This window comes from Lissotriton helveticus, chromosome 3_1 (genome assembly GCF_964261635.1).
Source record: "Lissotriton helveticus chromosome 3_1, aLisHel1.1, whole genome shotgun sequence".
In the NCBI taxonomy this organism is placed as follows: domain Eukaryota; kingdom Metazoa; phylum Chordata; class Amphibia; order Caudata; family Salamandridae; genus Lissotriton; species Lissotriton helveticus.
Window position 1 is genome coordinate 2,107,291,383 of NC_136061.1, and position 16,078 is coordinate 2,107,307,460.

At 46.1% G+C, this 16,078-nt stretch overlaps 1 protein-coding gene across 2 annotated transcripts in view; it reads left to right on the top strand.

Moving 5' to 3' along the window:
- ELL3 (elongation factor for RNA polymerase II 3) overlaps positions 1-16,078 on the top strand; it is a 329,007-nt gene that overhangs the window by 55,945 nt on the left and 256,984 nt on the right. Inside the window, exon 1 of one of the 2 annotated variants that reach the window (XM_078683280.1) lies at positions 5,967-6,157. The exons of the other annotated variant lie outside the window; for it this stretch is intronic. Coding sequence (XP_078539406.1) covers positions 6,008-6,157 — 150 coding nt within the window. The 5' untranslated portion in view covers positions 5,967-6,007. Of the gene's footprint in view, positions 1-5,966; positions 6,158-16,078 lie in introns of those variants that run through there. 2 annotated transcript variants of the gene reach the window in all.

The following is a 16,078-nucleotide window of genomic DNA, read 5'->3' on the forward strand; positions in this document are numbered from 1 at the left end:
CGCCTTCCCAATAACACCCCTCTCATCCCTCCCCCACCCTTCTTCGCCTCATCTTCTCAACATGGCCACCACTCGAGTTAAGTCTGGAGCCAATAGCTACAAAATCATTTATCCTCCCGACCAGACTAAAGCTACAATAAAACGACTGAAGCATATCACTATTGAACGTTTCCCGGACTGCCTTTTTGTTGATCAATTTTACAATGGTTGTCTTGGGAGGCTCAAAAACGATTTCATTTTCTTCACTCGCGACACCCCCTCTTGGTCCAACAGTTTTTACAATTCCCTTAACGTCACCTCCTCCTCCTCTATCCCTTATGGGAAACAACTAAAAATGTCCCCCTCTGAGTGCTTCAATGGCTACCTCACTATCTCACTCTATAACAACGGTACTGTCATGTTCCAAGGCAAAGACACATGCCTCTCGCTCTTTGACCACCTCTTCCCCTCCTTACTCCCCTCATCTGCAACCGGGCTTCCCCCTGTCTCTCCTTCCAGCTCCACCCAGTACTCCCTTTCTCCCCCGCCGACCCCTCCCCACTCCAATTGGCTGCACTCTCGAGAAGCACAGGTCGGCCCTCTACCCTCCCTGCCCCAACTTACCTCATCTCATACTCCTCCCCCCTCACAGTATGTCCCCTCCCACATTACTTCAGCCTTACCACTAGCTAATACGCTCCTCGTCCCATCTGCACTATCACGATACTCCAATCTCCTATCCTCCCCCATACTTCTTCCTATCACCCGCCTTTTTAGTCCACCTCTCCTCCAACCCTCTCCCCCAATTAACTTTCCCTATGTTCCCCTTATCTCTCCTTCCATCCCTCCTCTCCACTCCTTCATCCCCTCGTCATTCATCCCGTTTTCGCCACATTCCCACTGCATCTCTCTCCTCCCTCCTACTCCTCCAGTACTGAAGCACTACCCCCTTTCCCCTCCTAATAACCCCTTCCATCTCCCTCCCTCGGGCCCAGCAGGACCACTTCCTTTCCTCAACTTCCCTTTCTCTCAACCCCCCTCACCCTGCCAGATGACCGTTCCCTCACTGCCACCTCTCCTAACTGACAGGACCTCCACAACCACTGCACCTCTTTTCCTCCCAAACCTCCTACATTCCCATGACGCCACTCAGGCCTCCCCACTCCTACTTCCCTACCGCCGTGTTCCGCACCTCTCTCCCTCTAAATGTTTCCCTAATTCCTCTCCCTCTTGCAACACCAACAATGACAACCCTCCCTTAACGCCCAATTCACCTACTCCACCTGTGAACCCCACACCCCAACTTACCTCCTGTCCCCCCACCTCTCCCCAACGTACCACCTGTCCCCCCACCTCTCCCTGCCTTCCACCACCAATTCCACCCCCCCCTGTCTCAATAGAGCCACCCAACCTTCCATGCTCTGCCTCATTCCCACTGGAAAATACGCTAGGCTCTCTGATCACCTCCATCTCCCAGCTTACAGCTGCCATTTCACTTCTATGCTCTAAGATCTCCACCCATCTTTGCACCTCTACTCCCTCCCAACTTCCAATGAGATGCTCCTCGCCCCCTCACTCCATTACAGCCAAGCTCAACCTATCGTCTACAAACGTTGTTAACTCACACAAGCCCTTGAACGCCACCCTTCTTCAACAGACATACCCTAGCAACCCCCTAGCAACCCCACTATCTACACTATTCCGATCATCACCTCTGTCAGAACAAAGCACCCACCTAAACCTTCCCGAGCACCCCCACATAAGTACAACATCCCGATCACCCTTCGGAGCCCAAGTGCCCCCGTCACCAAAACAGTCTTGACAGAGCTGCGCTGTATGTTACACAACTGCAGATCTGCAGTAAAACATAAACTTGAAATCTCTGATACCATCACCCTTCACAATCTTGACATGCTCTTCCTCACAGAGACCTGGTTCAAAGATACCTCTCACTCTATGTTTGATCTCCTATTACCCACAGGTTATTCCATAATTAGGAATGACAGAACTGAAAACACAGGGGGAGGTGTTGCAGTCATCTTTAGAAACGCCCTCCAACTTAAGGCTTCTCCAAGCAGTTCCTCCCTCACCTTTGAATGCCTTTCTCTGGAGCTTCAATTGAAACACCGTTCACCGCTCAGATTCCATATCATCTACCGCCCGCCTCGTAGTGGCCCTTCGTTCATAGAAGATCTCACTGACTTCATCAGCGACCAATACACACAAAGTGACAATCAGACCTTCGTGGGTGACTTCAATCTCCACTGGGGCGTACAGCAAGACTCCTCTGTGAGCTCTCTGGCCACCTTCCTCTCCACAAACGATCTTATCCAACACTGCATTGAACCAACCCACTCTAAGGGCGCAATCCTGGACCTTGCTATTTCTAAAGCAGGCATACTGTCTACCACTACCCTAATTCATGTAGATTGGTCTGACCACCACCTCATCCCATTCTCTCTCCAACTTTCACACTCTATAACTCTTGGCCAACCCAAGAAGGCCATCTCCTGGTTCCGTGATGCCAAAAATATTGATGTCGGTCCCCTCTGTGAATCAGCTTTGCATTCACTCCCAAAGCTAGACCCGAACATAGCTGTTGACGATCTCACCTCCCAATGCCTCACAGTTCTTGCAGCTGAAATCAATAACGTCGCTCCACTCAAAAGCAAAAGGATCAGGCCCACTCCCTCAGCACCTTGGTTCAACAAATCCCTTTATGAGGAAAGGAAGCAGCTAAGACTCCTGGAGAAGCAATGGAGGCAAGTGCCCTCCACAGACAATTTAGCCATGCTTCGCACAGCAAGATCAAAGTACCACAAGCATATCTTCCTTGAGAAAGCGGCGCATTTCAAAGCCCTCTTTGACTCCGCCAAAAATAGACCCAAAAAACTATTCGATCTTATCAAGATTCCGAGCTGCTCTCCCACATCCTCCGAGGTGGAGGATTCTACTAAGAGAGCAGCGGATTTCGCTACTTTCTTCGATGAAAAAGTGAAATCACTTGTGGATCAGGTCGCTCATCCTACACCTCCAGAGGAGCGCAAATCCTTAGCCATTTGGCTGAGCTTTGACCCCATATCTGAAGATGCCCTTCTCAAGTGCATACGCGAAACAAAGCCCTCCAACCATTCTCTTGACCCTATCCCCAGTGCCATTGCCGTTGACTTCTATACCCATTCCCTTTCCTATTGGACCACTCTGATCAACCTCTCCCTATGGCAAGGCTCCCTTCCTGTCGCCTTCAAAACTGGGCAGGTCACCCCTATGCCTAAAAAGCCCACTACTGATGCGAAGGACCTCAACAACTTCCGCCCCATCACTAACCTTCCCTTTCTTGCGAAGATCACAGAAAGATGTGTAGCAAAACAACTCTCTCGTCATATCAAGGACAATGATCTTCTTGACAATTGTCAGTCCGGCTTCATCCAAAACTGCAGCACTGAAACAGCCCTACTGCAAGTGGTTGATGATGCGCTGAGGATACTCGACTCAGGGGGGTCCTGTCTGCTAATTCTCCTTGACCTTTCTGCAGCCTTTGACACTGTCAATCACAACACCCTCCTCAATATCCTTCAACAGAGAATGGGCATGGAGGGCACTGTGCTTAAATGGTTTGCATCCTTCCTCTCTGACAGATCCCAAATGATCAAAATAGCGAATAGTCTCTCTTCTCCTGTGGCGGTGGGTCAAGGTGTTCCCCAAGGCTCTATACTTGCACCCACATTGTTCAATCTCTACTTAGAACCACTGGGAAACCTCCTAAGCAAATCCGGGATTCACTATCATCTCTATGCAGACGACACCCAACTCTACCTCAAGGTTACCTCCACTCATGATCTCTCCATCCTAAGCTCCACTCTCGACTCCATCCAAAACTGGATGTCAACTCATCAATTGATTCTGAATCCCTCCAAAACTGAATTCCTCCTCTTCTCCTCCTCACTCTCTCCTCCCCCGGTTCAATCATGGATGGATGAGGTGAATCTACTAAACAATAAACCCATCATTGTCGACAGCGCAAAATCCCTTGGTGTCATTCTCGACAAAAAACTCATTCACTCCCCACATCAATTCTACTGCAAAATCTGCGCGTTACCAACTGCGCCTTCTTTGGGGAATACGACGCTTCTTCCCGGAGCAGGACCTTATAACCCTGGTTCAATCACTGGTCCTCTCCAGACTAGACTACTGCAATTCTCTTCTTACTGGCCTCCCCAAATCTCACCTGTCCCCACTTAAGTCTGTTTTCCATTCAGCAGCTCGTTTCATTTATGGGACCAAAAGAAGCGATCACATCACACCGTTGTTATCTACCCTCCGCTGGCTTCCCTTCGAGGCTAGAGCTATCTACAAGACCGCTTGTATCACCTACAAAGCCTTGCACTCCTCCTCTCCTCGCTACCTGGCGAATAAAATGAAACTCTCTGGAGGCTCTAGACCCTCACGCAATGCGGAAAATCTACTGCTTGAACCTCCCACTTTCAAGAAGGAGAGAACAATGGCCCAATCCTTTTCAGGCAACGCAGTGAGAATCTGGAACTCTTTGCCGCCTCAGCTCCGGACCACCGCCTCCTCCCAGGCCTTCAAAAGGGACCTCAAAGTTCTCCTCCTCCAGAGACACCTCCAAAAGTAATACACGTCCTCATGTTATTTGGAGGAAGACTTCCCACTACTGAAAATTTCTACCTCACATGACCATGGAAGTGCCTTCCCAGTGTATTCTTGTGGTTGGTGTGTCTGCCTGTTTGTAGTGTTCTCCATGTACTTGTGTTCGGTGCCCTTTTGTAACATGCACACACCACTTTGCCCTGGTAACACACGGTTTGCTACCTCTCACATGTTCTACCTTTGTTACCTGCACAAGTGCCACCTTTGTCTACGTAACGCTTTTTGTGCATGAGTGTCTAGCACCTTTTGCAGTATTATACCTCAAATGATACTTTGTTTTCTCTTGTAACCGCACACTTGTCACTTTTTCCTCTTGTGCACTTTTTACTACCTCATGTATTTTTGGTTGCTCACAATTTCTACTACCTCATGTATTTTGTTTGCTCACAATTGTCACTATTACCTTATGTAACGTAACGTATGCTTTTGTAATCTGTTAATGTGTAATGTTTCTCATTATGTTTCATTTCTGTTCCTATTGTGAAGCGCTCTGACGCCTTCGGGTAAAGTCCGCGCTATATAAAAATGCATAAATAAGCTTCTCCCCGTCATTACGGCTCCCACCCAGGTACCCTCACTCTCTGCCTGCTTGTACCTCACGCCCCCTCCCACCTATTCTCACTTATCTACCGCCTTCTATTAGCTTATTCCTCCTCCTGTTTATTATCTCCCCGCCCCTCTAGTCAGTTAACTGCCCACCTCCAAATTCTGCCCCACCTCCTTCCATCCTGCACTCCCTTCTATCTCCCAGACTCCCCCCGCCCCGCCTCTACTCTCACCTCCTCGTCCATTCACCGCTGCTCATCGCCTCTAGTTTCTTCAGTTCTCCTCCGATTTAGCCCCTCCACCCCAGTGAATGTCAAACCCTCTGTCGCTCGGTCCCTTTCCAATGGTGTACTGTACATGTGGTGTGGTCGGTCGGCTAGACTGCCGACTTTGGTGCTGGAGACCAGGGTTCGAGACTCGGGGTCACGTCCACTTAATCTCCCCGTGCCTGAATGTGTAATGTAAATACGGTGCTCATGTAAAGCGCCCCAATACCTTCGGTCGAGTTCGCGCTATATAAATATGCGAAAAAAACCACAAAACAAAGTTTCACTGGAAGGACTCGCAGGTGCGTTGTTTGCCCTCGTCTGCCTGCGCAGGGTAAATTAAACCTTTACCCGCCCAGTGCCCCTCGGCCCCGCCCTCCATCTTGTCCCCTTCCTCAGCTCTCCCCCCGCCCTTGAAACCCTGCCCACCTCCCTCACTCCCCCGTCCCGCCCCCTCACTCCGCTCCACGCCCCTCCAGCCCCCCGCCCCTGCCCTCCGCTGGCTCTCGGCTTGGGGCTGTCACTGAGGCCGGGCACTGAGCGCCATGTCGCGGCCCCGGGATGAGCTGAGCGGCCGGCTCCCGTACCGCACCGAGCCCCGCCGGGGCCCCCGCCTCAGCCTCTTCCAGCTTAAGCTCACCGACTCGGCGCTGCGGAGCCTGCGGGACTTCCAGCGGGAGTCCGCGGAGGGCGAGGTGAGAGCGAGCGGGGGGCCCCCGCGGGGGTGAGGGAACTTCCACAGGTTGCTGGTCTCATGAGCGATCAGTGAAGGGTTTGCGGTATGGGTCGGTGGGGGCGTGGTGGGGGAAACAAGAGGGGGTGGGGTGGGGTCCCCGAGGGAAAGGGGGAGAGTTGAGTCCGGGAGCAGAGCCCGGGGGTGTGGTGCGAATCCAGTAGGGAAGAGAACCAGCGTTATAGGACTCGGACTGTATTTTTATTAATGTATTTTTGCAATTTTATATAGCGCGGACATGGCCCGAAGGCATCGGAGCGCTTTACAACAGTAAGGGTACTACGGCAAGTTAGATTTACAATAATTACGTTTAGACATTTGCAGCTGTAGAAGGGGAGCCCGGTTAACTCTCTCCCCACGCCCCCTGGTGTGCGGGCGCTGTTAAAAAGCGCTCTCTGGCTACTGAGTGGATTTGGTGGGCAGTGGAGGGTTATGAGCTAGATCCGAGGATTGTGAACTGCTGACAGGAATGCACACACAGGTCAGAGGTCAGCACCTGCACAGGATCACGCGTTCTTGGTCAGCAGATTGACAGGGACCATGCTTTTAAGTCAACACACAGGCATCAGTAGGGCATTCTTGGTCTGAAAATGGCCTTGGACAAGTGTTCGTGCACCTGGACAAGAGAACTAGCAGCTGGAACAGGTTACCTAGCCGGAAGCTGGATTCATGGTCCGCAGTTGGGCAGGTGTGAGGAACTCGGGTCTTGCCCTGCACAGGAGTCCGGGTCTTTTCAGCTAGTGGACAGTATCTGGACTTTTGGTTATCACCTGGCCAGAAGTGCGAGTTCTTGGTCCACACGATCAGATGGTTCCTGATCAACACCGTCCCCCGAACATGAGGAGTTGGACTTCAATGCCTGACTGCAACTCTGAATTGTTGGTCATCGCCTTCAGAGGGATCTTGGTAATTGTGTCTAGGCACCTGAGCTCTTGGGCATAACCGGTGCAGGCTTTAGGGTCCTTGACAAATGTCCAGGTGCCGCATCTCCACCTGGATGGAAGAAACTCTTTTTGATCAGCACCAGTACACGAGTCTGGGACACTGGTTAATATAAAGACTCGAACCTGAGTTCTTGATGTGTTCCTGGGCAGAAGTTGGGGCTTTTTGATAAACACCTACTAAGGAATTGGGGTTCTCGTACAGTAACTGAACTAGTTGGACAAGTTAGAAGGTTGTGTCTACATTCTTTGTCCGCAGCTAGTCATGAGTCAGCAACAGGGCAGGTACCAGATTTTCTGGCCAGTATCATGGCCAGGTTTCAGTGTCCCTGGTCAGGGAGGTGTTGGCGCTCTCCGTCTTCGTGTGAGTAGGCCTGTGGGTCCTACCCTGCTGATGCATACCCCTTCAACATGTAAAACAATCTACTGCAGTGGACACTTCTGACCCCTGCTCAATGTGAGCAGACAGGGGTCTCTCTTTAAAGGCAGATTTATTGTGTGTGCAAACCTAGCTCACTTTTAGAACCTCCCTCTTATCTTCACATTAACACATGTTCTTTCCATTTGTTTTTCCATACTATTTGTTTTAATAGGTTACCTTATCAATGGCTCCCTTGCGCAGCCGCTAGGTGTGTGTACAGTATATTGGCACAGAATAATTTGTGAACAGCTGTTCGCTTTTGGAGAATTTGCCTTGGACCGTCTGGTTGGCAGCATTTGGTAAATCATTTAGAACAGTACCTTCTTATAGTTCTTGTTTTATTGCCTGTGTTACTTGAGGCCTGTAGAAACTGCAGGTGTTTGAATAAATTCTTACATTTACGGATCAGCGCACTGTAATTTTCTGCAGTTCACTCTGTAATATTCCCAGCTCGGGCTCTCACTAGTGGCACCAGGTGTTCTAATGCAAGTATTCATTTGATCTGTCATATGCATTAGCAGCAAGGACGCCTATTTACTCTGCGTTGCATCCCCTGAAAAACTGTTTACCCGCTCATCTAATTACACAGCAAGAATCCAGCCAGATTCTAAAGTCACAATTTGTGTTACTCCGAATTTAGCAGACCTGCCAACTATCTTTCATAATCCTCAATTATTATTGGTTTCTCTGCCATGAGGGCTCTGAAAGTGCGATAGGTGTCCAGTACTGGATGGAGCATCTTGATTGGGTGGCACATGAGTAGGCTCTCTTGTTTTCAGTTTCTATTTTTGGTGAATTCTGGTGGTGTTTTTAGGTGTTTTCCAGTGATTTCAATACCTCATGAAAACAGTGCTTTTAGGTGGTTACTCATTTTCGCGCCATAAAAAAACAACTGAAACGGTGTTTTACCTGTGTTTATGGAACGCTTTGCTTTTATTATTGCGTCATTTCTTCATTGATGCATGGTATATAGACAGTGTACGTACAGTGCATATGAGGTCCAAATACATTTTTACAAGTCGAAGGTTAAGTCAGCACTTTCTGAAATTTGCCTGAAAAGGGTGGCTCTGTGCAAGGCACACCTCTTGAACTGCGGGGTACAGAGAGAACTTTTTGGAAATTAGAGATTTCTGGGGGTGTTGTGGGCAAGGCAGGCAGTTCTCAAAGTTCATTTAGAATCAATGTGTTGTCCTTTGAAGAAAGTGAGAGCTGGATGACATTTTCATGGTTTTGGGCACTCCTCACAAATCACGTAGCATGATGGCACGGCTCTGAGTAAAGCTAGGCTGGTTTTCAGTGCTGTTTCTTTTCCCCTCTGACATTTACATAGTTCTAATTCGACCGGAAGGTACTGAAGCGCTTCACATGAGCACCTGTTGCATTACACAAGGGCACATTCATTTTTGTTAGGGATGGGTAGATTACGTGCTTTACCCAGAACCACAATCATTTTCATAATACAGAGTATGTTGTATATGACATACACATATTGAAAGCAACATATACCCTTGCATCAGAAAAAATCTATATAGGACAGCACTTTTATTTAAATTATGAACGCTAACACACTTTTAGGAGCTCCTGTGCTGAAGCACCATTGCGGTCCGTGTGCATGTATCCAGAAAACAAAAACCAAGTAAAACAAACTGATATGCAGCTGTGATAAAGCATAGAAGCTTTAGGTTTGGTGCAAGAAAGCTATGAAGTGACTGGAAACGGACTTTCTTTTGAGCAATAAAAAGCTCTATAAAGATATTTAAATGCGTCAGAACCCCTGAAATGAAAGGTCACTAACCTACTGTCCTTCCAGCCAGGCAGGGTCAAGTGTAACAGAGTTTGAAAAGAGAGGCGCTGCAGCAGGCTAGCGCTGCAAGGTGCCCCAGAGAGCAGCTCAGCGCTAAAAGTCAAGCATCGCCCTGGGCACTTTGGTGAAAGCAGCCAGGCAGCCTTGGATGCACAAGCAGGAAACAAATAATTAATCAGTTAAACTAGCAGTGAAACTAAAAGGGCAAACCCGCTATATAACCCCGTCAATGATAGCAGAGAAGCCAAATATTAAATAAAAATAACCCTGCATCCGGAGTGTTGTTAACCAGCTGTTCACACCATGTACCCTGGTGAGCCGTTCACAAGTGCGGTTTCTCCTAGTGCTAATAACAGGACACACCATGAGTGACGTCACATTCCCAAAGGTGCCCCCCGAATATGAAACAGGCCAGTAGTTGGGATTGGGGTTCAGAGTTGAGGTTCAGAGTTGAGCACAACTGCCTGTACCCCCTTTCACACGTGGCCTTTAGTGAGACATTGACAATCACCCACTGCAGCGCTGTTTTTTCTGCGCACTTGAAATTACTCAATGTGTTTGTAATGTGAGAAGTAAACAGATAATGGACGTCATCGGGCCGGGCCCAATAGGAAGCGAATTACCAACGTCAGCATTTAATAGAAACATCAAAACAGTAAAACCTATTATGAATAATATTTTATCAGGAGCAACCCAGAGGAGTTATCCGCTCCCGTAAAACGCCACCCTCACAGATGGTCTGATTACCTGCTTGGAATTTTAAATCAACAGAGTTCGATAGTAATTGTTCGGAAGGTGAACAAATACTGTTTCACCGGTGTGTTCGCTTGGACCAACCAAACGATTCTTCCAGGACCTAGAGACAAATCATACTCAACCATTGATCTGATCCCCTTACTACAGCACGTTCACATCGCCATTTGAGTCCTGGGCCCTGCCGGGTCGGAATTATCACCTGCAGAGCGACTTCCCTAGTGAAGTCTCAATTCATCATAGCCCTGAGGAGTCGCGGGAGGATAATCCCACATGTGACAAAACACGTGTCAGCTGGATTGCTCTAAAGAACATTAAAACACTATACTTCTCACAAACCATATGATTCATTTCTTGTTTATTGTTTATCCACAGGCTTTGTTTTTAAATGTACAAGTGTCTACACAGACACATCTTGTTATATATAACTGTTGTGTGCAAGGGTATCTATCTTGTTGCGATTTTCTGGTGTGCTGGCCCCGGCTGACACACAATTGGGGGGTTACAGGGCACCACATTCCTACCCAAGATTTCCAGACATATTTGCGTCACATTTAGCAGTGCTCCCTTTCTCCCCTTTTCCCTGACTAAAAACCCTTTGGAATTACTATAAACTATTAGGACCAGTTCATATTTTCAAATGAGTTGACATTTAATCAGGTTTAAAAACTATGATCTTTGACAGATCTGTCAAAAAATCTGCCCTACTTGAGTTAGTGGTCCGGATCCATAGGTGAAGGCCATTAGTAAGAATGAACCTCGCAAGTTAGGAAATGGACTATTCCCTCCTGGGTCTACTTTCTCATCCCATCTGTCCCTGGTTGAGGACCTATACAAGATGACCTGCTCTTGGCACTCTCCTAACCAACACGTGAGGCCAAATGCTGCCAAACATGTATTTCTTCAGGTCCTAGATTAGATTAAAATACTTATAAAGCGCTTGGCTGCCATGGCAAAGAGGCGCGCCAGCGCTGAGCAGGACTGAGCGGGGGACAAAACACAGCGAATTATACCTGGGAAAAGAGCAAGGGACAAGACAAAGGGAGTTATACCTGGGAATAGGGCCAGGTCTTCACAAGACGTCTGAAAGCCTGATGGTCCTACAAGGTTCACTTGCAATCAGACAGTCGAAATGCAAGACTGAGAATGACATTTTAACTCCTTTCGTCCCAAATGTGATCTGTAATGCAGGTCAGTGGTAGATGGACCGCATGCCTGGTAGCTCTCCAATTTCAGCAAGGGAACCCCCTGCACTTCTACCCTGGTGGATGCTGTGACTATGGCTGACCGCATCTGAATAGAGTAAGGAATCTCCAGTCCTGCCAAGGAATGGAGAGGAAGTCACCGCACTTACTCCTCTGTGGATGAAAGCAAGGTGGTGCTAGGGGGCAAAAACTCATGAGAAAGTCCTTCAAACGGTTATAAACCACTGTCAGAGCAGAGTGGTGGGCACCATGGCACATGCTCCCATTTGGTAGCCAACACTCCCACCCTCTTCTTTCTTAACAGCTATTGGGGTAGTAAAAGTGAATGCAAAACAGGGAGATGTGGAGGCTAGATTCGTGACTAAACAACTTGACACAACTGGTCTACTGGGTCTTGTTCTACTCATGTGATAGACTTAAACTTGAAATGAGTATTTTCTTTTCACTTCTGAGCTTTCACAGTAGTGACTTGGCCGCTGCAACTTCCGTCCAATGGATAGACTTCTGTGTCTCTACTGATTCCAGAACACTTGAGCAGGGAAAGTAATTGTAGGTTGCTCTTCATTCTGGTCGGCTGGCATCTGTTGTTAGTCGAACACCCAGAATAAGGGAAAAACACTTCTGTTACAAGAAAGTCTGTTTTCTACCAATCCTGGGGACGGAATCTGTCATGCTGGAAAGAGAGGGGACCAAAAACATAGGATGTGCCTAAGAATCCCAGGTGAAGAAAGGCTGATGGAAGCAATAGCTCGACTGCAAACATGTCAACATGGATGTGCTGAAGCTTTCATTGTTTATGTATGTATGCCAAGCCAAATCTACCCTCAATCTGAATACTGTGGGTCTGAATTAGCGATTGGCAGATATCCCGTGCACTATGTCCCATGGCGCGTGTAATAAGGCAGACAGGATGCCCATCAGGTTTGTGACGAAGTAACTCCTCTGCCAAACTGTAGATGAGGTGCTATATGTTTTGTACAAGGAATTGAAATGACTGCCTTTGATCAGTGCTCAGATCACACTTCTTTGGCCACCAGCTTTGTAACATTATTCAAACATGGAGTATGTATTTCCCCAAAGTCTGACTGTATAGGAGAAAACAAAATTTATTGCAATTCCAAAAATACAAAGATCAGAACTAGCTAAGTCACAATGCTATAGAGGAATTTTACATTCATCCCCCTAAAGGGAGAGATTCTGGTTCCTTCCAAATGGCATTATCGGAAGCCAGTCACCTTCAGTGGTCCTTTGATGATGTTTATCCTGGAAGTGTCCATTGTAAAAAATGTGGAGAGACATGACGGCCTGCTAGATCTGCTATGTGGCCAAAGCAAGGTCAAATGTGTTTTTTGGCTTTTCTTGTTTCAGTGACAACTACCTGTCCGAGCTCAGTGGGTGTCTTCGCTGGCACTGTATGTTTGGAAGGACATCTATGCTTTGGGAGGGAATCTAGTAAAATGCTTTATCAGAAAACATAAATGGCCCGAGCTCTAAACGCCCTCCTCCTAGCCTTCTCTGGCAGTGCCCATACTATATGATGCCCTCCCCAAAAACCTGCGCTGTAACCCCTCCTATTCCAGTTTCCAGTTTCAAAAAAGACCTCAAAACCCATTTCCTCAACTACTATTGGGGATCCTAACCTGGGTCCGACTCCTGATCTCTTATCACCATACTATATTTGTTCAGTAATATTTTGTCCTTCTTCCTGTACTCCATTCTACCTAATTACTTGAAATGTATAGCTCCAGCTCCTGTTTACCTATCTTGATTTGTATAATGCTCATGTTGTTTTTACTTTGTATATTTCACATTGTTGTTTCCTTACCTTGCTATATGCTTTTACACCATGTTTTCCTTATACTGGCCTAATCATGTAAAGCGCTCTGATACCTCTGGGTCTAGCCAGCGCTATATAAAACGTTTTAAATAAAAAATAAATAAATAGCCATGTCGGTGAAATTCAAGGCCTGGAAGTCCGTGGCCAGCCCTGGCCTAGAGAACATCCTCCATGAAAAGCAGGGCCCAGTGAGGATACACCTTAAATGCACCGAAAAACAGACATGGGAGGAGTGTGCGTTATTCCCTCCGTAAAATGTTCACCCCAGCGTGAAAGTGGGGGAGAGGAGGGTGTTGAAGTGAAAGGGTCTGGTCTACCCTTGAGTTCAGGTAGCACCTGATGGAGCGAGATAGAAAACAAAATTTTGTTTAAACTCGCAAAGTCACATTTCCATAACATGAATAAAATTATTAATGTTTTGTGATATGTCGTGCTAATACAACCTAGATTAAACTTTACACTTGGGGGGACTAACATGTGTGCTCATAAACGTGCATAAATGTTGCATCTTTTTTGTTCGTGCAAAATAATAAAATAATTTATTGTTTTCGTTTTTGTCATTACTAACTGCTGCATATTTAAAATAAGCATGTGCTTGTTTTGCTTTTTCTTGTCTGTGTGATGTCATTTCTACTATTCTAGGTGCATATGGGTCTCATAGAAAAACGGAGACTGGTAAATATAAACGCTGCTTTATTTGTTTGCAATGGCTAGGTAACATTTTGATTAATCGGGTGGGTTAATTATTTAGTAAACCATGGGGTGGATACAGAATATACTTTATTTCTTACATTAATACTTTTCTTGTGTTTGTTTTATACTAGAAATCATAAGTTGCCTGCTTTTGAGGCCTAACTATTTGAGCCGCACAAAAAGAGCTAATCCATATTTCTGCAGAAAGTCACGAGACGCCCATTCTGAATTAAAACGTTTACTGAAGCTGCATTCACAAAGCAAAAACTGATGAGCTGACATCATTCTGTCGGACATGGCCAAGGTCGAAAGTGAACTTTTTGTCAGTCCTTAACTTGGCATCCGCGGAAGTTGCACTGTAAGACTATGGAAGCTGCGAGGATGACTTAAAACAAAGTTGCAATCGCAGGAAGCCTCTGGCTTCACGTGGAAGAGACAATGGTCTTTGTAAGACATGATTTTGTGGAACTTTTTAAGAATCGGGTGACATGTCACTTGTCACTTTCAGCCAATGGGACGTCGAGTATTTCTGAAAACTTTCCTTTGCTAGTTTAGTTAGCGTAGAAAGGTATAAAAAGTCATGCCCTTAGGGTTGGGCTGGCTGCTGCTTTCTGACTTTCCGATGAGGGTGATGTGCTGCTGGACTTTGCGTGGAGCACGTAAGAATCCTCAAAGAACTTTACTTTAATTTCTGTCTATTTAGCTCAGTTAGGGAAATAGGTTTTAGAAATGCTAAACTTTATATAATTTCTTTAAATTTGATTAAATTGCTTAAATTGTATTTTTCCATATTTCTTACTATCATGCTTGCTTTATTGCAAATAAATTTCATTTATAAAACTTACAACTTATATACCATAATCTAGAAAATAAAATCTTACTTTTGACAAACAAGCTGGTCTTGGTTATTTAGAAGTATAGGTTACCTTTAGCTAGATCACGTCGCCTATGGTGGTCGTTTAAATGGTTGGGTTTTATTCTAATGACAATATTCTTTCTGCAAATGTATAAATATGTTTATAGTTTGTAAATAATGTGTATATAGATTTATTTGACCACCTGATTCAGTAGGCCCAAAAATATATCAGGTTCATAAATGGGTCCATGTATAGTTTAGAATTTTGTTTATAGGTTATGAAATTAGGTAGCGTAGTTTATGATATATTTTCTATAGCCCGCTGGATCAATTATCTGGTAGCAGAGGATGGTTGCTAAGGAGTAACCAAGGTAACATGTTGGTTGCTAAGGATTGCGTCATGGTATGCAAATAGGATTAATGTTTTAACACTTGTTAAGTTCGTTTTTCGTGCCTATCTGTAAGCTATACCGGTATAGATTGTGTGGCGAGAAATTAGTCACGCAAGCCATCTGTTCGTTTGTAGTGATATCGCCGAGTATCACAAGAGGTATCGCCGTGTACCATAGTGTTGTCGCCGAGCAGCACAGTTTTAGGGCTAGGTCTGAATCTTGTATAGTGAGGATTTTCTAAGAAATCAAAGCAGCATGAGAATAGGGACAAAGCGCCTTCCATAAAACTCACTGTGATGAGAGTATTAGTTATATCCGAGCTTGAGTGAAGGGTAAAATTTAACGTCGGTGCATGATTATCTATAAACAGGTTAGAGTCCTGTACGGGTACATGTTTCATATCTATAAACAGGTGAGAGCCCTGTACGGATAACGTCGTTATTTTGCTAACGGTGCATGATTTCTATAAACAGGTGAGAGTCCTGTACGGATTTCGTGTGTGTTTGAATTTAGGGAATTTTCCGTGTAAAAGTGCGAGTTTGAGTTGTATTTTATGTTCAAGTGGAACTCTTAGAACTTTCACTTCGCGGTGGGTTCAGAGCAAAGCGAGTTCATAATTATACGTGTTAGAAGGGTGGGGTAAGGTTACTCTACTAACAATTGAATATTATCCTTAGTGTGAATAGCGCCGTCTATTCCGAAGTGTGGATACTTGAATGTGTGTAAACTATCCTAATTAGTGAAACGAACAGATGTTGTCTTTATAAGTCATTGTTAAGAATTAATTTACACTGAAAAGTGTTCTTAAAATGGCGCTGTGAAAAGATTTTGTGAAGGAGGGGTAAGCGCCAGGAGGGAGAAGCGAGAAACCGCAGCTGCTGTGTACGTCACAGAGCCGCGCTGGGATTGGGTGACCTACGTCACAAGCTGTATTCTGATTGGCTCCTGAGTCTCTGACGGCCTGTGAGCTGATTGGTCCTT